Below are 27,702 nucleotides of genomic sequence, written 5' to 3'. Positions count from 1 at the left end.
TGATTAAACTGCTCACTTTCTGAAGCATGAGAAATTTGTCGTGTTGTCAACTAGGGGCACTAAGAAAGCCATAGTAAATTTATGACCAAATTCAAAAATTACAAAATAAGCTAGACAACATTTGGGGTAAAAAAGATTAATATTAGTGCGTTCTAATCCATTATCAAGATTCAATACCAAACCTCCCCTATCTTTCTTTTTATAAAATGTATGCATAATTTTATACGTAATTTATTTGACATATATTTTATGTAGAGTATTAAATGTAGGTTAAGCTCGAACTCGGCTAGAGCTTGAGCTTGAACTTGGTTAAAATTATTAGGCTCGAGCTCGATTACAATTTTAGGCTCGAGCTCGAGTTTGAAATATTTTAATCAAGCTCGGCTCGAACATAGGAAGGTTCGGGCTCAGTTCAATTCGATGTCATCCTTATGCCCAATTTTAAGTAGAGGTCATGCCCAATTTTATGTAGAGGTCATGCCTAATTTTATGTAAAAAGTATGCCCAATTTTATGTAAAATGTATGCATAATTTTATATACAATTTATTTAACATGTATTTTTTGAAAAGTTTTAAATGTATGTTGGAGCTCGAACTCGAGATATGTATTTTTTGAAAAGTTTTAAATGAATGTTGAAGCTCGAGTTTGGCTCGAACTCGGTTAAAATTTTTGGGCTCGAGCTCGATAACAATTTTAGGCTCGAGGCTGGGATCGGCTCAAGCTCGAGTTCAAAATATTTAAATCAAGCTTGGCTCGAACATAGGCAGGTTCGGGTTCGGCTCGGCTCAAAGCCACCCTAGCTGTAGGGGCAGGAGTAGGAACAACCGGTGAGGCAGCAGGCACTGCAGCAGAACTAGAGGCACTAGCGGAAGCATGATAAGCAGTATCCTGCTTCCTTTCAAGTTGAATGGGACAGGTAGAGATCATATGGCTTTGTTTCTTGCAGTAGTTACAGAACTTCTTAGGGCAATCCCGAGCAATATGACCAAAGACTTTACAACTAAAGCATTGAACAACACACGTCTCTACCCTTATTCCTCCCCTATGCCACATAAGCCATGGTAACAGGAGCACTAACATTAGCCCGATGTTCCATGCCAGCTTGAGTTAGTATACGCTGCTCCTCTCGAAGAAGTTCACTGAAGCAAGGATCTAGAGGTTCAAGATGATGATTCATCAGATTAGAACGGGCAATTTCAAAATTAGAACAGAGCTTCATCAAGAATTGATCTCTCTTGCTTGTTTCATGTATTGCTTGAACATTAGAGAGAGCTACAACGGGAACAATAGCATAAACAATGTCGGCATAGTCAGCCCAAAGAATTTGAAAACCAGAAAAATATTCCTCAATGGAGAGATTTCCTTGTGTGAAATTAGCCATCTCATACTCCAATTGAACACGCTGAGCCGTATTGTCTTGATGGTAAACCTTGTGAAGCTAATTCCACATGTCAGCTGCATTTTTATAAGGCCTCAGATTGAGAACAAAGTGAGGCTCAACGGAGCCAAGGATCCAGGTCATGACCCGAGCATCCTTGACTTTCCACTTGGACAAAGCCTCGACCTCTTGAGGTGCGGGATTAGTCCCATCTATATGACCCTATAATTCCTTTCCCATAACAAATAAACAAAACTGAGATTCGCAGGCAGTGTAATTTTTACCCGTGAAACGAATAGGGAATGAGTCTTAAGCTATCAGATGACATGATAAAATCCAGATGACACCGAAAATTCTCTAGACAAAAACCCACCAAAAAAATGCACGCCTCACTGTATCTCACTACAGGAATGCGTTACGAGCAAAGATGGTTCAAAATCACTTCCAATTTTGTATCTTCGGAATAAACGGAACACTTCTACCTCTAAATCACTTCCAATCAACTGAGTAAAACAAAAGACCTCGCCCGTCTCCTTCAACACCAACTCAGTCTCCTGTAAAATGTACAACAAAATTCACGAAACTCCAAAAACTCCAGCTAAAATGGCTGCCGTGATAGCTGCTGAAACCCCCACCACAAATCCCTCAAAGAACCAGGAATCTTGTTTCCAGTCAGACCCGTAACCCCAGAACCCAAACCAGAACCTAAAACGAGAGTTCCGAAATCATCTCCTCCTCAGTGAAGAACAAATGAAAAGCTGAAAACCCAAAGAAAAGAAACCCTAGACTAGCATCGAGCCACAAAGAGCAAACATAGCCAACAACCTCCTCTCCACGACAAGCCAAGAACCGAGAACCTACGAACCAAGGGGGAAGATAACTCACCTCTGAGAGCTCTGAAAGCGTCAAAGGATTCCTCAGATGCCAACGATGATCTCCAAACGCAGCTCTGATACCATGATAAAAGATTCGTCCAAATCGAAGTAACCCAAAAGTTTTTCGTCGAAAAATGCTCGTCCCCCCCTTCTTCCCGTTGCACATATATTATATACATAGTCTCTTAAACGATAAGCTACAGAAAATTACAATAATACCCCTCCCACTTAAACTGTTATAAATCATAAATGCATATCAAATTGAATACTATAACACAACCTTCATAGGCTAAGTGACGAGTCTTTCCAGAGTTTTTAGTGATGAGTATTTCTGTCATTGGACAAATGAATTTCTGTTTAAACGGTGTAAAGTTTGATTAAGACCAAACTTGCAATGAATAGAAGGACCAGTGCCTCTCTTTGGTTCTCTTTGATGCACTTCACTTCCTTATTTTTCAGTGTATACAGCTTGCTCTGTAATTTTTTGGCCACAGGAAGGTAAATTTCTTTTGCTTTAATTTTTCTTTACATATTATTCTATTATTTGTAAATTTTACTGGACTAGGTTGCAAAATATTGGATTCATGTTCTCGACCCCAATTTGAGACAAAGTTTCATGATGACTTTTGCATACAAGCTTTCTTGAACATGCATTTGGAAATGACAGTCTTACGATTTATCCAGATTCAGCCTATACCTTTTGGTTGGGTTTTTCATAGAGATTACTGGACCTACCTTATTTTGTGTTCACCTTCTTCATGTGGTTCATGATTGTCAGAGCCCCAGACCCTTATCCTGACTACATAGCTGTTGGTTTGGTATTTTTTTTATATTTTGCGATCAATCACTTGTAATTCCATTGCTGCACTCGTCTTCTTAAAAGTACTACCTTAGAAGTACTCCATTTGCAATTCCATTACTAGTTTGATCTTTTTGATCTTGCGGATATCAAGTAGTCGCTCTGAGGCCACCAATTAAAGTCTCAATCCATGACTTTAAAGTGCTACCATAGTTGCATAATTTGAAGTTGACATAAGCCTCTGTCAAATGCAGGTCACATATTGCCCTGATTGTGCCAGAGCATGCAAATATGATACCAGATCCGTTGTAGGAAACAGCAACGAATTAGTGAAGGGCAGTGATTTTTTCAACTATGTCTTTGGTTGCCTCTTCCTCAATGAATCTTGCCATGTCACAGCATTGTAAGTGGTGCTACACAAGAGATGAGACCCTACGCAAGCAAACCTGAAATATAAGTCTGCAAGCTCGATTATCCTTCTGTAATGTTCAGCAGTAACAAGTAAAATTTTGAGTTGCTTGTTGATCATAGTTGTCCATCCCTTCTTTTTGACGTGTTATAAATCACTGCTGAGTGTATTACATGATCAGTGCAATTTGTCAACGAGAACTGTAAACTACTTTTGACCTTTTTCTTCTTGAACTCATTCCGACGCAAGAAGTACGAAGAGAAACGCATCTTCTTACAAGCATTGTGAAGACCATAAATTTTTTATTATACACAAGAGAACCAGAGCAAACCCAACAATTTGGCATCTTAACCACCCATTAAGGCTATCCAACCTTGTGTAAGAAGCCATGAAGTAAAACAGTCTTTTGCTTCTATGTGACTTTCCAGACCCTCAAGGCCATTCTTGATGCTAGTGGATCAAAATCTTTCCCACAAGGTAATTACAGTTCTCTCATGACCTTAGACTTCAATGCCTAAAGCTGAGCAAGTACCTGCTATGACAGCTTTGGTTTAGCTATAAAAACTAGCATTTGAGATTTCCAATTTTATTTATTACGGAGTTGGGGCCAAGAACGATGCTAAACTATAACTTGGTATTTATGGAGAGCAAAAACAAAACGACCAGCCAAGTACAAGTAATGAAATATCCCTTTCCACTGTTATAGTCAATTTTCAATTCTGATATTAATGTCCTTGAAAATGGACATAATATGGAAACTAATATTATCAACTGAGGCTGTAATTGCATGAGACAGAATTCAAGTGTCATCAACACAAGTACGTATGGCAACTACTGTAGTCTCATCTTTTTAAACAATTTTTGTCAGTGCTCTACGTTGTGTCTAATAAAAACTTCCAGACGGTATTGAAAAGTCAAAGAAAGTAGAGCCAAAAGCAGGAAGAACTGGTGAAGGAGAACCATTTTTCATAATATGAACGGAAGCAGTTGCAACACAATTCATTACTAGAATGCTCCATTTTTAATTGAAGTTATGTGCACATACTGTGGCTTTGAAAAAATCCCAATTTGGACTGTCATAAGCTCTCCTTATATCCACCTTCAATAGAATGTTAAATCTCAACGCCAAGTGGTTTTTGAATAATTCATGTAAGTTGGGAGAAATTAATAGTTTTGCTTGACTCTTACAAAAAGAAATCTCATAGAATAAGAATTAATGTGACAAAATCTTAAAGGAGTTTCATGTAAAGAAGTCTCACAATTAAGAGACCTTTTAGTTTTATTAGTTCTCTATAAAATTTATTTAATTTGCTTCTAATTAGGATTTCTATTATGGGGCAACTGGGATATGGGTAGTTTAAATCTATAGAGTTTATAGAAACCTAGTTACTCAATTTACATAGAGTTAATGAATTATTTTTCTTTCCTGAAATTTCAACATGGTACCGGAACAAGTTTTGTGAGTTACCGGACTTATTCAAAGATGCTCGATTTGATAAGGGCCGATGGTTTGTGGAGAATAAAAAGCACAAATTGAACAACCATTATCATCATCAATAGTAGATTTTCTTCTTCATGCCTCAACAACAAGACCCATGGCCGCCTGGACTTTTCGACCATTGTAAATTGCGACTAGAGTCAACCATTCAACACCTAGACCAATGATAAACGGGAAGAAAATACTGAATCACTAAGCGGGAAGATAACTCTCACACATGAAGACTATGAAACATTTAAGAAAAATGAAGTCATTTATGGGGTCTTCCCTTACATCTTTATCTACGATTGCTACCACTATTGCTTCAGGTATGATTTCTTCTACTTCCTCCTCTTCATTTTGGACAATAGATTCTTGGGCCTTCGAACATCTCTTAGGTAACAAACATATGCTAACTTTTTTATCTCCATGTATTCCCAATAAGTTTGTTACTATAGCTAATGGTACCCAAACCAAAGTACATGGCAAGAGATCATCTTCTATTAAACTCTCTATCCCACTTCGAAATGTTCTATTTGTTCTTCAATTCCTTTTAAACTTACTCTCGGTAAGTCAACTCACAAAACATCTAAGTTGTTTTGTCACCTTCTCACCCTCTTACCCTCTTCTTGTGTATTTCTGGATCTAACAACGAAGCGGGTGATTGGTGGAAGCTATGAAAAGAGGGGTTTGTATTACTTGGACCAACCTCCGTTAACTACACTTTCATCCTCTCCATCTAAGGCACAAGTTTGGCACACCGGTTTGGCCATCCGTCTACACCTTTTCTTCGCCATTTATTTGCTTCTTTAAAGTCTTTGTCTACTTTCAATTGTGAGGTTTGTTAATTAAGCAAACACCAACGGAGTACATATTCTCTTCGGCTTAAAAATACAAGTGTTGCTCCTTTTTCTCTAATACATTATGATGTGTGGGGAACCTTGTGTATCTCTAATATTTCTTATGTTAAATACTTTGTTACTTTTGTTGATGATTTTACCCGGGTTACTTGGTTATATCTATTTAAAGAAAGATATGAAATATTTACTATCTTTAAGGCCTTTCATGCTATGGTATTAACCTAGTTTGGCAAGAAAATTCAAGTACTTAGGTCTAATAATGCTAAAGAGTACTTGTCTAGTGAGTTTTAGTACTTTTGTCAAGATAATGGCCTTTATCCATCAAACTTCACGTGCCTACACACCTCAATAGAATGGTATTACTGCAAGAAAGAATCATCATCTCCTTGAGGTTGCCCGGGGCCTCCTCTATACCATGAAGGTACCCTACTTTTATATGCCTCATGCCATACTTTCAACATGTTTCCTTATCAATAGGTCATCTTCATCTATACTTGGTCATAAGATTCCATGTTTTGTATTATACCCATTTTATGCTCTCGTAAAGGTTTTTGGGTGTGCTTGTTTTGTCCATATCAAATCTCCTCATAAAAGTAAACTTGCTCCTCGTTCTATGAGGTGTATTTTCTTGGGTTACTCTCGCACACAAAAAGGTTATGTGTGTAATAATCCTACCATTCGGCGGATGTGACTTTTTTTAGGACACTTCATTCTATTCCTTGAATGATGCTTCTTTGGGTCTTTCATTCCCTCTTGCCACTCCTCGCCCATTTGTACCCTTTAATGCTGATGTCACTCTACCCCCCGAAGCATTGGTCAACAACACACCTGTAGAGTTTTCAGATCCTACCAAGGTAAGTTCTTCTTCCCCTATTCCATTTGGTCCACAGTTTGATACTCGACCCATTGCTCTAAGAAAAAAACCTTGTACTTGCACCACTTTTAATACTATCTTCAACTTTATGTCTCACTGTCTGTTGTCTTCCGTATGTTATCAGTTCCTTGCATCTCTTTTTTCTATCTCTATTCTACAATACTATTAGGAGGCCTCGAAACATCATGGATGGAAGATAGCTATTGATGAGGAAATGCAGCCTTATATGAAAATCATACATGGAACTTAGGTCCACTTCCTACAGGTGAGAAATCGATGGGTTGTAAAAGGGTTTTTACCATTAAACATAATCCGAATGGGTCCGTTGTTCACCTTAACGCCCACCTCATCACTAAAGCGTACATCCTGTTGCCAAGTTAAATTCGGTATGTATCCTGTTATCGTTTGTTGCTAACTCTTCATGGCCTGTCTATCAACTCAATGTAAAAAATGCTTTCTTAAATGGTAATATACACGAAGAAATGTATATGATTCAACCCCCTGGTTATGTGGTTGAGACGGAGTTTGTATGCCTCTTAAAGAAGTCCTTCTATGGCCTTAAACGGTTCCCTTGGGCCTAGTTTGATAAATTTAACCAAGCACTACTATAGTTTGGATTTCGTTGGTGCTCAGTAGATCATTCAGTATTTATTAAAGATACCTCAAAAGGAAAGATATTATTGGTTATGTATGTTGATGATATTGTCTTAACCGACAACAATGCGAATAACATACAAGAAGTAAAAAACATGATATGTCATTAATTTAAAACTAAAGATCATGGACTTCTAAATTATTTTATGGGTATAGAAATTCTTTTGTCCAAGTATGTGATAATATTATCTCAGAGGAAGTATGACTTGGATCTCCTTAAAGAAATGAGAATTACGGGGTGCCACCCAACTGACACACCTATGGATGTGAATATTAAATTATGTGCAAGTTCTGAAGTAGATATTGATATTGGAAAATATCAAAGACTTGTGGACAAAATTATCTACCTCACGGTAACTAGACCAAACATATCATATGTCGTAGATGTGGTAAGTCAGTACATGCATATACCCATTGGCAAACCTTGGAAAGGATATTATGATACTTAAAAGGAGCCCCAATAAGAGGATTACTTCATAAGAAAAATGGCCACTTCAATATAGAAGGTTTCTCAGAAGTAGATTGGGCAGGATTACCTGATGACAGAAAGTCCACATCTGGATATTGCACTCTTGTTGGAGGGAACCTGCTTACATGGAGAAGCAAGAAGCAAAATAATGCAAAAACATAATACAAAGTTATGGCTCACACAATGAGTGATCTCCTATGGATAAGGTCCCATCTTACCGAATTAGGATTTTATAAAGGAGGTTTTATGAGTCTATATTGTGATAACCAAGCAGCTATTCATATAATTTCGAATTTGGTGTTCTATGAAAGAACCAAACACATTGAGGTGGACAACCACTTTATACGGGAGAAATTTCAAGCGGGTATCATCTCCCTCAAATATGTTTCATCACAAGAGCAAATAACATATATTATTACTAAACCAGTTATGTTTAAGATACTATCCTTTACATGTGGCAAGTTAGGTATTTATGATGTTTTCTCTCCTCCAGCTTGAGGCGGAGTGTTAGAAGATGAACTCAAGCCCACACGTCCAAGGAAGAAAGTTCACACGCGCAAGTGGTAGCATATTGGAAAATATGAAAACTTCTCATAAAGATGGCATAAAGATGTAATTCCTTGTCTATTTATGTCTCTTCTCTTGTAATGTTGTAGCCCTATGGGCACTGTAAAATCATAACTAGAGGCCCTTGACAAAGAGGTTGAACATTAAATTCTTACCTCATTTCTCAATCTCGTCCAAACTCTCCTCTCCCTTCCCTTGGAATTTGATCTCTAAACTCTCTCTCCTATCTCTCTTTTTTCACTTCCTCCTCTCCTTCTTCTTCTTCTTCTTCTTCTTCTCTCCCTCTTTGACTCAGGATCAATATGGAATCCTAAATTCTAAAAAATTGATGTTAGGGCTATTTTGGTAATTTTATGTAACAACTATATGTTTTGAAGTTATATGGTTTCTTAGTTTTAATGATAAGGATACTTCAATAATTTTACATAAAATATCACAAACCTTTCTGCTAATGTCCTTTCTTGATTTTTCTATATATAGTTTAGTATATAAGTCAAGAAAAACATTTAAAAATAATAGCGAGAGCCTATTATCATTACGTTCATATTTAAAGGTAACCTAGTTGTTAATGAATTCCATTTACTCTTTCTATAAGGCTTCAACAAAACGAAAAAAAAAACCGTCATTGCACTTTCTAGAACGTGCACTAACACAAAAAATTACATTTTATAGGAAAAGTAGATCAATTGGGAAAATGGAATTCCAGTTTCACTTTTTCTTCCCATAGGTGTGATCTACTTTCCAAGTGCACTACCGCCCTCACTTACCCAGAATTCACTTTTTGCTAAATAGAACAAGAATGGAATAATCATTGTTTATTAAATAGAATGAAATCGGGTAATAGCTATTTCGTACTTACTAATTGATTATTGTATGACTAGAATAGAATAGCATCAATTGAATAAATCAGAAGATGTTGCCCTAATTTTTCCTAAAAAAAGATGAAGATTAATAGTCTTAATAACCTTTTTAAGGATTTTTTTATGTTTATGTGAATATTTTTATTTTTATTAATTTCACATTTATTTACCTGTTTATTAGAATAATAATGAGGCAAATAAATTGAAATGGAATACAAACCTAGAAAGTGGGCTCTAGAAAATGGAATAATTCAAGCATAGAAAGTACAAAGTAGACTTCAATGTCACAAGTTAAAAAACTTTATGACGTATATAACCTGGGATGGCAAGCCTCTCCTCTTTGTCCCTCTCTATGATAACAACCCAAATTCAAGTTGTTGTATGGAGCACGTGATTGTGTTCATTAGAGTCTGAATGGAAAGGAGAATAACATCTAGCTGGAGCTACTTACCACCACTCTGCAAATATAACTTTGTAAAATGTAACACTTGTAATCTAAGAAAGACAAAGACATTACATAACCATAATTTACTTGTGGCATAAATCAAGTTCGCATAACTATATCTACTTGTGCCATAGATCAGGTTCTTAAACTATATGTACAAAAATCTCTAATGGTTTAAAAACGAATTAAACTCAAATTCACCAAAGGAAGTATAGAATATGAAGAATGAATAATTTTCGATGTTTTACATTCATCAATACTGGTATTTATAGGTTACAAAGAGATAGAATTTTATATGATAAACATTATCACTATGAGAGTTTACATGATTTTAGAGTTACAAGTTGAAACAATCTTAATTTCTCTCATCCTCATCTTTATCTCTATCATGCCCCCACAAGAAGGAGCTCTGAGAGGAGAGTCCAATCTTGGTCTTCAACAAGAGAAGCGTGTTTGGGAAAGCGGTTTAGTGAGAGCATCTGCTAATTGGTCAGTAGAGGAGACAAACTTGTTCTTGAATGAAGTGGTAATCTAAAGTTACATGTTTCATGCACGAGTGAAAGACTGGATTGGAGAACATATTTATAACATTGATATCGTCACAATAAAGTATTGGTTGTCACAGAATAAAAACACCAAGTTCAGTGAGAAGAGAGCAGATCCAACGGATCTCAGCTGAAGTGGTTGCAACAAATCAATATTCTATCTCAGTAGAGGATTGAGCCACAATTCGTTGCTTCTTAGAACTCCAAGAGATAGGATTGTGACCTATGTAAATAATATATGCACAATTGAAATGAAATCATCCTTGTTACCTGCCCAATCAGCATCAGAGAACGCATGAAGAGACAAAAAAGATTGTCGATGTAGTAGGATACCATGATCCAAAGTCCTATGGAGATAGCATAACAAGTGCTTGACAATATCCCCGTGATTAGTAGTAGGGCAATGCATAAACTAGGATAACTTATTTACCACATAAGCAATGTCAGAGCGAGTAAGAGACAAATATTGCAGACTCCCAATAACAGTCTGATATTCAAATGCATTAGAGAGTATCGTGCCAAACTGAAGCGTGAGTGTAGATGATGTGACAAGCGCTGTAACTACATGCTTTGTATTTTTCATGCATGTGTGAGCAAGGAGATTAGAGATATATCGACATTGAGACAAAAGTAGGCCTTGAGAATAAGGAACACCTTCAATACCAAGAAAATAAGTCAAGAAGCCAAGATCCTTGAGTGAGAATTTCTGAGCAAGTAGGTGGACGAACGTTGTCATAACATGATCATTGTTTCCTGTAATAATGATGTCATCAACATAGACCAAAATATACAGCACAACTGAATCTGTGTGAAAGATAAATAGAGAAGAGTCTACATGAGAGTTGTTGAAGTCCGAGGTAATGAGAAATTGGCGCAACTCATGATACCAAGCATGAGGTGCTTGCTTGAGACTGTAGAGGGCCTTGCAAAGTGTGCAGACATAATTGGGATTGTCACGATCATTGAAGCATAGTGGTTGTGTCATAAAGACGTTCTCAGATAGTACCTTGGAAAAAATATTATTAACATTAAGTTGTCGAAGCAACCAACTATGACTTACTGCAAGGGTAAGAACAATGCGAATAGTGGTAGGTTTAGCAATAGGACTAAAGGTTTCACGATAATCAACCCCAGGGCTCTGGTGAAACCCTTTGGCAACTAAACGAGTCTTATACTTGTCAATAGAGCCATCAGAAAGATATTTAGTACAAAAAATCCATTTGCAACCAACCAGATTCTATGAGGGATCTGAGGGAACAAGTTCCCATGTCCCATTCCAAACAAGAGTATCATACTTATCAGATATAGCTTAACGCCATCGGTGAGAACTTAAGTTACGGTTGTGGTTCACAATTGGCAGATGGAGGAACCTGGGCTGTTAGGTTTAGCTTTCGGAAGATGCAGGAAGTTGTAGATGATGTGCCAGTTACCGGGAGGAAGGACACAAATGAACACCAGTGAGAGAGTGTGTCAGACGAGGGACAATCAAGATTATACTGAAGTGAAGTGAAGGGGATGATAGACTCAACGAATTAACATGACGCAACACATAAAGACGAGAGGTTAGAGTATCCTAGAAACACACAAGGAGAAGAACATGGAGTGAGTTTGGAGAGGAGTATGGCTCGAGCCACGGATAACAAAGACAACCAAAACTACGAAGTTTAGAGTAGTTAGGAGGGTTGCCAAAAAGTTTAGCATATGGTGCAAGAAGACTAAGTGTGGGTGTAGGTAGACGGTCGATGAGACAGACAGTAGTGGAGAAGGCATATGACCATTAAGAGAGAGGTATGGAGGCATGAGAAAGAAGAGACAAACCTTTTTCGACAATATGACGATGTCGTTGTTTAGAATACCCATTGTGTTTAGGTGAATTGGGAGGAGACATAAGATGAGAAATGTCATTGGTCGCAAAAAAAGAGGACATTGCTTTATATTCCTCCCATCATCAAAATAGAGTGTCTTAATCTGTTTGCCAAAAAAAAATTCATTAATAAAATTAAATCAGAAAAAAAAGTATCAAATACATATGATTTTTGTTTAAGAGGTTCTTGATTGAGTGATAAGTGGAATAAGAGACGGAATGAGAGAATCAATAAGAGCACAAAAAAATAGTTTATTTAGACGAAGCAATGTAGTGTATTCAGGATTGGGAGCAGCTATTGACCATTTTTGTGGCTAAAGGCACATGATAAAAACCATAAACAAACTTGATGAGATCATAACCAAAAAGTATAACTTTTGTCTTAAGTTTCTAGCTAAAATAATTGGTAGAGGTGAGTTTGATCGAATTGTGGATGTGGAGTACCATAAGTGGTGTGTTTGGGTCATGGGCATTGGGAATAGTGATTTGAGTATCTTCAGGTACCATGAGTATAAAATCAACTTATGGAGTGTTTTTTTACTCGCACATGTGAGAGTCACACGTGCACACGGTTCTTCTTCTTGGATTCAATTAAAATCAGACCTCAGATTAAACCGAAGGTCGGGGGAAAAATACAGGTAGAAGAATAGGGAATGGGAATACCTATGGTGGCGGCTGCAGGAGGGCGCACGGTGGTGGGGTACTGCCAACTCTGGCGACTGTGGGACAGCCCGCGGTGGTAGCTAAGTGACGACGACGGGGAGCTGCTGTTGATGATTGCAGAGTCTCGGCAGTGGTAGTGGCGAGATATCGGACCTTCATCAGGACTGTTGGTGCGGGGTGTCGGGAGGCCGAGCAGTGGCTCAAGTGCGGTTGTCGGCGACTTTCGGAGGTTTCCCCGGAGTTGGATCACCTAATGGCGGCGATTTAGACAAGCTAGACAATGGCAGAGAGGAAGGAACAAAGTTGCATCTCTGGTTCTTCAATGATGTTACAAAGGAGAAATCAGAGAGATCTAACCTCAGATACCATATAGAATATGAAAAATGAATAATTTTCCGATGTTTTACATTCATCAATACAGGTATTTATAGGTTATAAGGAGATAAAATTTTACATGATAAATATTATCACTAAGAGAGTTTACATGGCTTCAGAGTTACAAATTGAGACAAACTCAACTTCTCTCCTTATCTTTATCTCTATCAGGAAATTAAAAATTATAAAAAAATATATAGATTAAATTTATATAACAAGTAATATTTTTTTCTTTTTTAACCTCATATATCATTTCTAAAATACATCGCATAGATTAACCTCCAGGTCTTCTCAAACTCCTCTAGCTCATGGGTCGAAGGGAAAACCTGTCAAAATCGGGTCGGATTAGCTCGGTTTCCCGTTTAAAGCAAGACACCCCTTTGTTGTCTCCAAAACCCACCGGTTTCTCTCGATTTCCTCACCGTTCTCGCCCTTTTCAATTCCCCCTCGCTCTTCGAGTAACAAAAGCGCCGGTGGCTGTCCGTACTCCTCTCATTCTTGCTGTTTGCTTCTGCTTCCTTGGTTCTTCAAGGTATGATTATCTTTCACCAATTTAATTAGGAGTAAATAAATGCTAGTAAGATTACTGGTACCCTAGTCTCCACCATTAGTGTGCTATTACTCTTCCCAATGTTACAAGTTCGACAAGAGGTCGAGTTAAGTGGAACAGAAATCAGAAAATTTCCCTCTTTATGATATTTATCAATCTTATCTGCTTTATATTACGTCCCGATAGATTTTTTGGCGATATCACTCTTTGTTGTCGCACTTGTTTGGTGTTTGTCCTGTGATTTGTTGTCTACAATTTCCATTGGTTTATTCATTAATCTAATGAGAGCAGTCCTAGATTTAGTCATTTTCAGAGCAAACTCTGATGTCTTTGTTTTTTGAATTTGTATTTTCTCCTGTTCGTGATTACTAGTTTAGCCATTCCGGGTCCTGGAATTATATTTGTTGCTGAAATTTCACGATTTCCGTCCTGTCAACCTTATCATATAATTGAATCATAAGTCAAATTTTGTGCATGATGAAAGAAAGACTTGTACCTGAATCGAAAACTTTTTTTCCTACCTTAGGTTTAGAGTATTGATGATAATTCATTTTACAATGTAAACAGAGATGCAAACAAGTGACATTTGTTGCTTTTCTTACACTCTTTTCTTTCTACAAAAATTAAATTTTTGCTTTTGTGATTTCCTGTTAAACCTTTTCTGTTTGATGTCTTTGATCTCTATCTAGTTGGAACGAGATTACAGTTACCACAATTCTTAAGTGTCTTGAGTTTAATTGCTTTGATGGATGAGCATTATTCGCTTATCTGTTTGTAATCATTTATGAAATGCCATATTGAGGTTATGTTGAACATTTTGTATCTTAGTATTGAACAACAATTTCTTTTCATGGCACATAAAAATTGTCATTTCTGTATCCAATTGTTTTACCAAATGTTTGATCTAAAGAATACTTCAATAATAAAGTGTCTTGGTAAAAGGTCTGTGTTTTTCTAGAAGACTTGTTCTTTGCTGTTTATGTATAGCGGGAAGTCTTATAATTTTCTTTCTATGAGTTTTTGTGTACTTTCGATGAGTTCAAGTCTTCTATTTCCTGTATCCTCAAAATCTTTAGGTCTACTAGAAACTTTTATATATAAGTACTGTCTAAATACAAAACCCAAGCATCTCTAATTTCTTCTGCCATATATTTGCTAAATGCTAAATTTCCAACTGTCTATTTTGTGTTGAACCATTGATATGATTATAACAGTTTTGAGGAGTGTACAACATAACAAATGTTAATAACTGCTTAGTTACTAGTACTGATTTTTCTTTATTCAAAAGAAAAAAAAAGGAGTCTATTATGGACCATAGATGGTGAGGAGGAACAAGTAGGACTCGTACCGAAGATGTATTAATGTGAATATATGAGATCTATTAGCAATTGATGAAGAATCAAATGTTTGATTTACTAAATCAAGAAGCTCCCATGGGCGTTGAAATTGCCAATGGAGATTAAAAGAATAAATCTTTGTGAATGCTTTGTGAAATTAATCAAAGATGCACGTGACAATAAAGCTGCGGAACAGCTGAAACTTATGTATGGAAATCCAAAGGATTTATTACAATAAGGATATTTAATGAATGACTACTGTTTTAGTTGGGGTCCTTTGACACAAAAGGTGACCACAAGTAGGTGAACATTATAAGTGGAAGTAAGAAGATAAGAAAGGGCACAGGTGTTTTACCATTGCCATTTGATTAAAAAGTTTGCTTGAAGATATCTCTTTCTTGTAAGACATAGGAAACAGAGTATTGGGTGAAAGATTCATGCTGTGTGTCAAATGAGGCTCAACTTGGGACATGGGTATGGGATCAGTTCACTATAAGTTGAAAAGGCTTAACTTTTTGGGTTGCATCATCTTTTGGAGTTTTTGACATATTGATTAGGTACTTAATATTCCGTATGCGATGACACTTATTTGCATTTGAATCCATGAGGGGGTGATCTATTGGAAGGGCTATTTGTGGCTAGAGTGATGTTAGACAGAGAGAATCTGTTGGTATTAGAACCATCTCTGGAACAAACTCTGTTTTTCTCTTGAAATGGATTTGGAGGGCAATTGCAACTGGAACCTCCAGCTCTGGTGTGACTTATCCCACATTGAGGCTTTAGTGGCCTCCGATCTCATTTGAGACCTGTCACAAGTCAAAATCCGGTCCCATGTCCTTGACAGACATCTGGCTTGCCGAAACCGGGTGGTTCCTTCTGGGTTTCCTCAGCTTACTCTCAACAACCGGTTTCCTGCTGCCAATACCTGGCTCCTATTTGCCCTCTCGCGTGCTTGGCTCTTCATTTGGACAGCCAGCTTAAAAAAAATTCTAACCACTGACAACCTCCTTCGGTGTGGTAATTCAAGTCCAAACACTACAAGTCCTCTTTTCAACGCCAAGGCCGAATTGGTCAGCCATGTTTTCGTACATTGCCCTTATGCTTGGAGAGTCTGGACTAACCTACTGCATCGGATTGGCCTCTAGACCTGCGCCACCCGGGATATTCCCTCCATGATCCAATCCCTTCAGGGCTTCCACCTTCCAACGCTCAACAAACTTCTCCTCTCCAGCTGCATGGGCTTCATACCCTGGTCCCTCTGGAAAGAATGGAACAACAAATGTTTTCTTTGCAAATTCACCAACGTCGACTCCCTTGCTGATGCCATTGCTGGCCAGATGTCCACCTTGCTCTTGACCAAGAATGAATTCCTCCATCTGCAAGGCACACACTTGAGAAGTAACTAGCGGTTGATTGCTCAGAGGGCTGCCCCCCCGGCTTACCACTATGGTTGAATGGCAACCCCCTCCTGCTAGCTCCCTCAAGCTAAACTTTGATGGCAATGCCTCCGGCTGTCCAAGTCTGGCTGGCTTTGGTGGTGGCATCTGTTTGGATAATGATTTCTTCCTTGCCGCCTACACTGGGCCTCTTGGCATCTTTGACTCCATCTCTGTGGAGCTCGTGGGCCTTCTTACTGGTTTCATCATCTTTTGTGTCAGATTCTCTGGGCTGCTCATGGTGACTCCAAGGTTGACCGGTGCACTAAATTCAAAGATCACCCCCCCCCCCCCCCCCGGTAAAGACATTGGGATGTATTTTTAGACATTTGTAATATTGCCTACAACTTGCTGTGTAATTGGAATCATGTCCCCAGAGCAGCAAACACTTTTGCTGTCGGTCAGACTAAATTGGGTACCTCCCTTTAATCCCTTGTTGTAACGGGAGGACCCCCCTAGTTTGTACTTCTCTCTTCCTTTTTTAATAAATTCACACTCTTCAAATAAAAAGGGAACTTTGGTAAAAAAAAAAAAAAAAGATTGAAAAGTTTTTTTATTTTAGTGAGGATAAGGTTTAGAGGTTGGATGTGCTAGGTCTGTCCCAATTTGCTTGTAATTACCAAACCTTTAGAAATAAAGGTGGACAAAAACTGATAAAACGAAGTGTGAATGAGAAAAAGGATGTTGCAGTTAGAAACATAGTGCTGCAAAGAGCAAGGAAAACTAACCTTAAAGTTTAGGTTTGCTCTATAGTAACTTGCTATGGTAATGTACTAAAGTGATTTCTATTGAATGCTCTACCATTACTGCTTTAGTAACCTCTAATTGGTTTTTTACAAATAAGGGAAAGATAATCAGAGAGTGAATAAAGATGAAGTAAGAAATTTAAGAAAGAGAAAGAAAGGAAGTTAGAGAAGAGAGTTTAAGATAGAGAGGAGAGAAGGAAGGCTTAGGCTTTTTTATTTTGGAAATTGCTTCCCACAAGATTCACACCAAATGCCAAAAGCAAATTGCTGTAGTTCTTTTTTCATGAGTTGATTTGATTACAAGAGACTTATGACTTTATAGATGAATAAAATAAATTGGCCACTAATCTTAATATGTAAAAGGCACATATTAAAGCGCTGTGATAACTAAAAACTAAAGGCTGAGATTTAGTGGACCTAGAATTAACACATGATGAGGCTCATCTAGAGGCAGCACTAATGAAATATCCTAAACAACCTAAAAAAAAAAAAAACAAACACTACAATTAAAATCCAACATATACCCATATTTAAATATCCTAAAATTAAGCTTCAGGGCCTTAAATCTACTAAAATTACACAGACTAATTTCCCTCATTGAGCCAAACATTTAACTTTTAATTTTACTTTGACGGATAGACCTGAAACCCTTGATCCTGTCAGTGAGCACTGGCAAAATGCTACTTGGTCTAAATGCCTTTTTGTGAATGTTGGCATTGGAGGAGCTGAATCTGTGTATAAGCATTGGATTGCTACTTAGTCTATGTGGTTTCTGATCCACAATTGTAGTCATGGGCTATTAGTAAGTGTAGCAAATTTTAGGTGACTATTATTGGTTTCAATATATTTAGTGCTAGAAACATCTTTTAATTTAAAGCTTTTTATAATTTGAAATTGTTTGTCACATTATATTTACAATATGTATTTTAAATTTTTATTGCTAATTCAAGTGGTAAATGGGTGTGTGAAGTTGGGTCTAAGGCCCATCCCAAAATGACTAGCCAACTTAGGGAACCTCTTTCCTAGCTAATAAACTCAAGATCTTTGTACTCACTAATCCATGTGAGATTATTCCTTAACACTCCCCCTCACGAGTAGGCCGTTGGCCCTCTTTTGTGGCTCTACAAGTGGATAGTTTAGGTGTAGGCCCACATATGAGTGCCTGCTCTAATACCATATGAAGTTGGGTCCAAGGCCCATCCCAAAATGACTAGCCAACTTAGGAAACCTCTTTCCCAGCTAATAAACTCAAGATTTTTGTACTCACTAATCTATGTGGGACTATTCCTTAACAGGGTGTCTATTCATCTATATTTGAAAGTGGAAATCAGAGTGATAATGGGATGGGCTAGCCTATTGAATACTTATGGGCGACTTATTGGTCTCTTCATGTCTAAGTAGATGCAAATGAATGGAAAACTATGAAACCCTTAAAAATGGGTCCTTATGTATTTGTAATGGAATACTGCAAGCATGTCTCATTTTCTAGAGTACATCAATAGATATGTATCAGCAGATATGGATAGATTTGCATTGAAATTATTTTATATATATATATATTTGAAATGGTGAAGTAGCTTTGTTACTGAGGAAATAATATAAATACTAGGAGTACATTAAGGTACAAGAGGAAATGAGCCTCCTATCAATAGGGAAGGATGGGAAACCCCTTTTTTAACAAGCACATCAGCTACGCTATTGGCAGAATGGAGAGTATGGTTCCAGGAAACATATAAAGAATTATGTATGTTTTTTTTCCTCTAAGACTGCATTGAAATTGTAACCACAGAGAACATACAAAGGGCCCAAAAAAGGATAAAACAAACATGAAAAAGGAAGAGAAGAACAAACAAGCAGAGGCAAGAAAGAAACATGCAAACACTTAAAAGGGCAAGAAGATGTAATCGGATGCAGCTCATAGGCTTCTTGAAGGAAAGAGAAGAAAGAACCTCATAAATACTAGATGTGTATCTGTCCTCATTTGGAAGCTCCACAACCTTCTTGTAGTTGTTGTTTTCATCATAATCAGATAAGAGATTTCTTTATGATTATTTTATTAGGGTTTTGTATTAGTCATATATTGTCTTCCTAAAGGTTGCTTTTTTGTATTGAGAATGTCTGCAATGAAGTGCCTCTTTATTTAGTCAGTTTTCTCTTAACTGGCAGCTGGAGCTCTTACCTTGGCTAGTCGTTTTTAGTTCAGGAAGAGCTAGTTTAATTGTATTCATACAGTTCTGTCCTCAAAAAAAGTTCTATTGATAGTTAGTATATGGCTAGGATCTGATGGAAAATTCAGTTCTAGGAGCATGTGATAAGGTTCTAAACGAAATTGCTTTAACTCGTTGAGGTTTATTTTGGTGAAAATTTGGAGCATCTTTTGCTCAATATTTTGTCTTGTTTTTGTCCTTTTTATTAAAGTTTTTTTTTTTTTAAAATAATGTAAAAATGAAAATGTGTTTTGGCTGATTGCTTCACAAAACCAACTCTAACACTGGACTGTCATTCATCTCAATGAACAATGTGTTACCTGAGTCCTTATATTACTGGAAAGATAAAAATTGGCTACGGTCTTACTCGTGTTCTGCATTGTTATTAGTTGTTTTCTTCTTTTTAATGATTTTTAAATTTGAAAAAAAAAATTGCTATTGAAAAAGGGTTGTCTTTTGAGAGAAAACTTAGATAGCAATTGAAATGCAACTTCCTTGGGTGTAAACTCTGCAAGGGAAGGGCAGCCACAGCGACATTGGAAGGGCGATTAGAAACAGAAAACCAAGGTGAGTGAGGGAAAGATGGTGAAGGAAGAGGGAGATGATGAGCTGCCTAGAGATGCGAAGATTGTGAAGTCATTACTCAAGTCAATGGGAATACGTGAGTATGAGCCGCGTGTAATCCATCAATTCTTGGAGCTGTGGTACCGTTATGTTGTTGACATATTGACAGATGCACAAGTGTATTCAGAGCATGCTGGCAAGCCTGCTATTGATTGTGATGATGTCAAGCTTGCCATCCAGACCAAGGTCAATTGCAGCTTCTCGCAGCCACCACCTCGGGAGGTACTCAAACTTTACTTTGTATCTTCCTCGATCTTGCCTAACAGAGAATCTTGTGTACGAGTAGGGACACATCAGTTGTGGGCCAATAAACCTCTGGTCCCAGGCTGAACCTGGCTCTGATGCCATGAACAAATCAGTTGTGAATTTGATGAAGAGCTATGGTTGACCCCTAACAAAATTTTCTTCTCACTAGTGTGAAAACATTTCTTGTTATCCTGGGCAGTATTAACTGTTTAACTAAAAGAATTCTTGATTTCTAGAGGATGATCTGGAACCCCTGCTCTCTAGATATGTGAACCCCTATGCTTTTAGTTTTTTTTTCTTTTGGTTAGTTTCGTTTGTTTTGAGTTTGCTTACATCACCTGCTGGCTTGCCTCCGATTTGAACCTGAAATCGAGCAGTCCCGCTTCTGTTCCATGCTATGAACTCATTTCTTGCTAAGACTAAATGTACTGTACTTTTATAATATAAGTGGTGCTGACGGAAAGTTTGTGGTCTCCTATTCAGGTACTTTTGGAACTTGCCAGGAACAGGAACAAAATTCCTTTGCCTAAATCTATTGGAGGTCCCGGAATCCCCCTCCCACCCGAACAGGATACATTGATCAGCCCCAACTACCAACTAGCTATTCCAAGAAAACAGTCGAGCCCAACAGTTGAAGAAACAGAGGATGAAGAGGGGGTAAACACAAATGCAAATGTTCCAGAAGAGCGAAAACTAGATCAGCAACAACCGCCTCAAAGGGTATCTTTCCCCCTTGCGGCAAAGCGTCCTAGATAAGCTCATCCTAGTATTTATCAGGTATCTTTCTTCAGTCTCATTCTGGTTCTAAAGGTCAAAGAACTTTAATATTTGTTAGAGGGTGGTGATGGTGATTTTAAAGTTTTTTGACTGTTATCTTTTTTATCCCACTGAATCTCAAAGTAAATGCGAATATGGGAGAGCCCATCTTTTCTGTACTTTCGCCCAAATGATTGTGGGGGAAAACAAGTGTCCGAGCAATATTAAAAAACTCGGGTGAGACAGTAATAGTTCATCAGGAAAATGGAAAGTAAGCATGCTGAGAAAATTTTAAGGACATGCGATATTAAAAATGTGAATAAAAAATGTTTATGAAATCCCTGTAGTATACTGAAGAAATAAATCATGCATTATTTAAAATTATGTAAGAATTGGATCAGAACATGTGAAACATGCTTAAGACGGATTATTTAAAATTTTAAAATATGCATGTGCTTTTAAGAGAAATCCGGCATCGAGAAACCTTTATCTTGACATGAATTTTATGGAGTAGGGGTGTCAATTTTACCTGTTTATACAATTTTTATTTTATCGTTTATTAAACAGAAAAAAAAAACAGGGAACAATTTTTTTTACATGATCTGGTATTCAGAATTACTGGTTTATCGTTTATTAAATGGAGGGGAAATTGATAAGGGTTATTTCGTACTTGGTTACTCAATTAACAGATTATACATAAGAGTAGTTCAATAAATTTTATTTGAGTGAGTATATATTAGAGATAGAACATGGTTAAAGCGTATTTTTTAAAGGATTTTGTAGTACATTAGAATAACATTGTTTATGTTCTTTTGTGTATAAAATTATATGATTTGTTTTATAAAATTTTGATTTTTTAATTTTTATTACTTTTATTTACCTGATTGCTCATTCTATTGTCTGATTAATAGGTAATAAATGATATATAGAATAGTTGATTCTAAATACCTATAATACCTTATATTGATGTCGACGAACAAAGAGACCTGGTTCAAGAAACGATGTGATTGCAAATACAAGGAAAATTACAAGAATTCAGTTATATGAGGTCCTATATCTGGTTTGGTTCTCTAATTGGATCTTGACATGTGAACTTGATTTGAGCCTTGAATTGTTTGTGTAGTGACTTGGAACCTCCCATGGTTGACTGACACAGGTTTTATATCTAGTCTGTACTTGATGCTTGATAAGGAAATTTGGATTTGGATTTCGGCAACGACTCCTAAGATGGTACGGAAAGTAGTTTGCTAAGATAATAACTTGTTGCTACTTTACTATTGAAATATGGTAGGGATTCAAGCTAAACTTGTAGTTTGAGGCATTGAGAGGGACAACAACACAATTGTGGCAAAATGCTTACTTGGTGCAAGTTCCCTTACGACTTTAAGGGAATTTAACAGATTTGAAGCAAAATTTCTATTTGTTGCAAACTCGTGATGATTTTGTAGGCCCAGTTGGCGTCTCAAGACAAGGGTGAATTGAGAATGACAATTAAAAATGAAGTGCTTGATGTTCAAATAAATTTGAGAAACTACATAAAGATGCACATAACAAACAAGAGGCCAATTTTTTTTTGTTTTTGATGTTCCCTTAGTGGTAATAACAGTCCTAGAACCTTTACTCAGGAAAAATTCACTAATATGTCTATTAGCAAAAAATTATAAAAGATATTCTGAACAAGCTGTGTAATACCCAATTACACTTCCCAATTTCTCCCAAAAATATTCTCAAAGAACTAGATTTTATCTCTAGTGGGTAACTCCCTTCTAGAATTGAAGGTTCCAAAAAATCTTTTGAAAAATGTGAAAAATTCAAAAGATAAATCGAAAAACTTAAACCTTCTTTTGAAAGATAGTCACATGCATAGTATTTTGAAGTTTTCAGCACTTTAGGCACAAATAATGATGTGTTTGGAGCTTTGAAGGAATTAGGAATGCCAAGAACAAGGAGATTTGAAAGGATATGGCAGGAATCAGGATTTTCTCTTATAAAAGGGTACAATCCAAACATATTTTTCTTGAAAGCTTAAGTTTGCTAATTGTTCAGGATTAAGTTTGAGCCCCTATATATAACTTTTTTTTTTATGAAACTAGCCATTTTAGATATTTGTACAAACACTACATAGAAGGGATGATCAATCATAACTTTCCTTGATCGATCAATTGCTCGTCCCACAACTATATTTTGGAGTTGCTATAGTCGATCATAGCATTGATCAAAGTGTTTGCTAAACGAATGATCAATCATACTACTGTATGTGCATCAATCATGGTTTATACATTGGCCTTGGTTGATCGATAATGCTTACATAGGCTGGTCACTCATGCTTTATAAATTCTGCCTGCAACATCCTGTATGATAGATCATGTCCAAGGGGGTTAATCGGTCATGCTTTCTGAGCTTGCCGGTCAACAAACTATAAAGCACATCATGCTTTATGTTGAGGGTTTGTTGTTTTCGTATGAGCGATCATGTAACTAGGTGTATGATCAATCATGCTTTCTAAACTTGCCTGTCAGCATACAATATGATCAATTATGATTTATGCTGAAGGTTTGTTGTTTTTTATTTGATCGATCATGGAACTAAGTGTAAGATTGATCATAAAGGATGTAGTTGAAAGTTTTCAAATTTTACTCTCCCTTAAAGTATGCTTATTTATCTCCCCTTTTTTTATTATTCATTAAGATAAAACAAAAAATTATAGTGAGAGAAAGATTATCAAAAAGATTTTCATTGCATTATGATGAAATATGATTACAAGACATCAAGTACAAAGTATTGAAAAAGAAATTAAATACAATATGTCAACCTAGACAAAACAACTATGGAGCCTAGACTCCATGCATCAAGTGGACGTGGTGGTGGTGTAAGAGTTAACACAAGCGAGGATGGTGTGTAAAAGTTCGTCCATCCATGCCTGAGAAGTCTTCAATTCCATCTGAGCTTCTTTTCTCTTTCTAGTCTTCCTTTAGCTCATGCACGTCATCTTTTAACCAAGTCAGCCGATTCGAGCTAAGAAAACCTCTCACCTCTCTTGTTTTTTCATAAATGCAAACTAGTCGGTCTGGTCCCTATGAGAACCAGGCTTATCCACCGAGCACTCCACCTCTTGGGGTACCTTTCCTCGGATATGCTTGGGGATCCATTCTCCACGGACCTTCTCGAACCAAACTTGCCCACCTTCACTTCTCCAATGACCAATTACTTTGGGAGAAGACCTCCAGATCAAAGTCCATACCCTTACATACCATAATCATAGTAATGATTATCCCTAATGGTAAACCATAAGCCTGAACATTGTTGGCCACGTCGATCGTCCTAAGCAAAACAACGTAGGTGAAACCAAGTTTGATCTTCCCCATCAATGCCCATAACCAAAACTCATCTATAGTAGTGAGTCTAAAAAATGTACCCTTAAGTGGGTTGAGGAAATGAATAAAACAACCTAAGGGGGAGTCTAAAAAATGTACCCTTACGTGGGTTGAGGAAATGAGTACAACATGTCATGTGAACTTGTTATCTTCAGTTAGTTACTTTGGTTCTCTTGCATTATTCATAAGAAACCTTAAAGACATACATGTAATGTATAACTAACCCCATAATATAAATATATGCTATAGGAGCTTGTCCTCATTCTGGGCCTTAGGGGGAGCTCCTCAACATACTCTGAAGTTCTCTTTATCCTCTTGGTTTATTACTCCCTATCTTGCTCTTTTCTCTCTTCTTCTCTTCCTTATTCTTCTTCTTCTTTTTCTTCCCTAATGACTATGAAACCCTAGAATTCAACATGGTATTAGAGTAGGGATTCTAAGGGTTCAATTTGAAGTTGATCAGATTTTTCCATGAAATTCTAGAGGAACTCAAAACTCATGTGCCATATAAGGAAGCAACCAAAAGTTGTAATTCAACCAAGGGTTTTCCAAAAGTTTGAGTTTTTTTTTGAGAAATCTCTCAATGAAGATTAGTATTCATAATCCATGTGTTTTTAGAATCTCTCCTTGAGTTCCTAAAGGTTCAATTTGAGTTTCTTATTTTTAATGTTTTTTGGAATCCCCCATGTTGACCGAGTGTTGACTTTCATCTATATTTTGATGATAACAAAAGTTAATTGATCTAAAAATTACAAATTTAGCATTTCAGATGCATTTCCTTCAAGAGACACAAAACATCATGGTTTATGCAAAAGAACCGGCACAAGAATCTCAAGACCTTAAACTCCACATATGTGTGAAGTCATCTTGAAGAAACACCTACATGGGAAGAAATGAAGAATTGAAGATTAGAGCCTAAGTAATCTAGTAAATCTCAAGAACTCTATTTATGTAAGAGAGTAGTCTCAATTCTTCAACTTGAGGTACAATTGAAAATTTTGGAGCTATAAGATATGTTGTATTCATAACATGTTTCATGGATGCATACCTACTCACAAACATGTTAGAATAACTTAGGAAACAATTTCATCATGCTTTGAAGCCTAGAATATAAACTTGGCATTGGCATGATTGATCATTGCCAATGATCGATCATCCAAAATGTGTACTAGCTGAAAATATAAAGCATGATTGATCAATCAGGGGTAATTGATCGATCTATCATAACTTAGCCAGAATGTGTTATAAAGATGATAAATCATTTTCGATAGACTGATCTATCAACCTTATCCAAGCATTGAAAAAGTATAAAGCATGATCGATTCTACCATCTAACTGGTCGATCATAGAGAAGTATGCCAATGAGGGACAAAATGCATGATCGATCATACCCTTGACATTGATTGATCATTCATGTATTGCACAACTAGTAGGATCATTGCATGATCGATCAATTTAAGTGCATAGGTTGATCAACTTAACTTGTCAGACCCCACGAACAAATATGATCAATCATTCCATTGTTCAACTGGTCAAAAGAGTGACAAAAAATATAGCAGTTAGACAAGATTTATCAATCATACCTTTACATTGATCAATCATTTTGTTGTCAACTTCTTACAAATGGCCAAATAATTGTAAGTTTGGCTTGGGGAACTTATAAATAACCCACCAAATGTGCCTTTGAAAATTCAATGAGTATTTATTGGCATACCCATATTGATCAAAGCATTCGTTCTTGAAAAATCCTTAGAAAAATGTATTTTCATCAACTCCTCTCTAATTCTCTCTTTTCACTTTTATACAAGCCCCAAATCCTTTTCTTTCATGCGTCAAAGTTGGAGGCTTGGGGAATTCAAAGGAGAAGGTTATCTCTCCATCAAACAAAGGGTGTAAAGTTTTGTTATTCTCATATTTTTACATTTCAACTTATAAGTTCATCTAGGACCTTGAATTCTAGATAAAAGAGCGTGCTAGAACTAAAATCTAGCCAAATCTTTGCGGTGATTCTTTTAATCATGTATTTGAGCACACACTTGGCTTAAAAGAGAGCCAAATCGAGTACACTCAACTTTAATTTGCAAAAACTCAATTCAACTCCCCCCTCCCATTGTTCCCCCCCCCCCCCCCCCCCTCCCCCATCGTTATTGCCATAAGAACTCTATTTTTTGAAAACCTCTTAAATCTTCTCAAAAGAGGCCAGATTTGGAATATATTATGGTCATGAAATTTTTTACCACTCCCTTTGACTTATTCTCCTTAAATTTTTATACTTTCTAAGTTATTTTATCTCATATGAAAATTAAAACCCTAATTTAGGGTTTGATGGAATTCAATCATTGATTCTACTTCTAGTGCATATAAGAGCTTTCCTTAAGGCGAGTCATCCCATAAATATGTTTTGGCATCAAAAAGTTTTGTAAAAGTCAATATCGTGCTTTTATATTCTAACATTGAGAATTCAAATTCTGCATATACTTTTGTCTTTTTGACTCTTACATGCTAAAATTTTTGATTTAAGTCTTATTCTTAGAAGTTTCCTTTTGCTGATTCCTATATTTATGAGAATCACTCTCCATATTTTCTCTTCTCGTATTGAATTGAGTTCTTGAAAGTTTTAAAATTATGTTTTTTACACCACTCATCTTCTTTCTATGAATTTAGAAAAAAAAATGATTTCTTAAGAGTTACTACAATTCCTTTCATAGGTGTCCCAACTAATTTGGGTTGTTCTCAATTGGTCGAAGAGAATTGCCATCACTCATGACTTAGATGAGAAACGCATAAAGCCACCTCCTTCATTGAATGAATAAGATTCTAACAACAAAAAATAGCTTAAAGAAGACACTTTGGTGATTAATTGGTTGATTAACAATATGAAAGAGTTTGTGGCTAATGATGTCATCCACCTTGAAACTGAAAAAAACACAAGGGATACGTGCCTCAAACTTTATTCTAGTATTGATAGCCTTCAAAAGCTCTATGATGTTTTTCAAGTCATTTATAATACAAAGTAATTAGATGAGTACTTTACCTATTTTAGAGGATTCTTGCAAGAGTGGAAGCTTGCTCAACCTTATTCCATTGGCATTATTGTTCAAGAACGACTAAGAGAGGAATTAGTTGGGGCTATTTGTCTTGATAATCTACACCCATACTGGAATTAGTTGGGGCTATTTGTCTTGATAATCTACACCCATACTTGGATGTTGCCAATATCGAAATTCTAAGTTCATATGCAAAGCCCTCATTTGGGGACATATGTGCAACAATACTTTGGATTCCAGCCTAACATACTAAGAAAATAACTG

The 27,702-nt window shown here is 36.7% G+C and overlaps 2 protein-coding genes across 5 annotated transcripts in view; both read left to right on the top strand.

Moving 5' to 3' along the window:
• Nucleotides 1–3,782, top strand: part of LOC137956686 (uncharacterized) — a 68,434-nt gene extending 64,652 nt beyond the window's left edge. The window contains exon 15 of the mRNA XM_068804273.1: nucleotides 3,308–3,782. Coding sequence (XP_068660374.1) covers nucleotides 3,308–3,460 — 153 coding nt within the window. The 3' untranslated portion in view covers nucleotides 3,461–3,782. The remainder of the gene's footprint in view (nucleotides 1–3,307) is intronic.
• A 9,711-nt stretch (nucleotides 3,783–13,493) lies between these two features.
• On the top strand, nucleotides 13,494–22,500 carry LOC137956216 (transcription initiation factor TFIID subunit 9). Of its 4 annotated transcripts, none has more exons than XM_068803602.1 (4): nucleotides 13,494–13,647; nucleotides 19,907–20,237; nucleotides 20,745–21,038; nucleotides 22,141–22,184. In XM_068803602.1, the coding sequence occupies exons 2-3, from the start codon at nucleotides 19,974–19,976 to the stop codon at nucleotides 21,015–21,017; spliced, it is 537 nt and encodes a 178-aa protein (XP_068659703.1). In that variant the 5' UTR covers nucleotides 13,494–13,647; nucleotides 19,907–19,973; the 3' UTR covers nucleotides 21,018–21,038; nucleotides 22,141–22,184. The 4 variants fall into 4 exon arrangements, with proteins under 4 accessions (XP_068659703.1, XP_068659701.1, XP_068659702.1 ...); XM_068803600.1 differs by having other exon boundaries at nucleotides 13,497–13,647; nucleotides 22,174–22,500; XM_068803601.1 differs by lacking the exon at nucleotides 22,141–22,184 and having other exon boundaries at nucleotides 13,497–13,647; nucleotides 19,864–20,237; nucleotides 20,745–21,196.
• Nucleotides 22,501–27,702: the final 5,202 nt, after the last annotated feature.

This window comes from Aristolochia californica, unplaced genomic scaffold (genome assembly GCF_029961685.1).
Source record: "Aristolochia californica isolate CCGP_79_NKW_82.1479 unplaced genomic scaffold, dmAriCali1.0.hap1 SCAF_2, whole genome shotgun sequence".
Taxonomy (NCBI): Eukaryota; Viridiplantae; Streptophyta; class Magnoliopsida; order Piperales; family Aristolochiaceae; genus Aristolochia; species Aristolochia californica.
The sequence above is the reverse complement of the archived record's forward strand: the minus strand, read 5'-3'. Positions and strand labels throughout refer to the sequence as shown.

Excerpts from the sequence above, each read along its gene's own strand:
- LOC137956216 (XM_068803600.1), top strand. The coding sequence starts at position 19,974 with ATGGTGAAGGAAGAGGGAGATGATGAGCTGCCTAGAGATGCGAAGATT. Across the intron at positions 20,238-20,744 it reads CGCAGCCACCACCTCGGGAG|GTACTTTTGGAACTTGCCAG; the intron begins GTACTCAAACTT and ends TCTCCTATTCAG.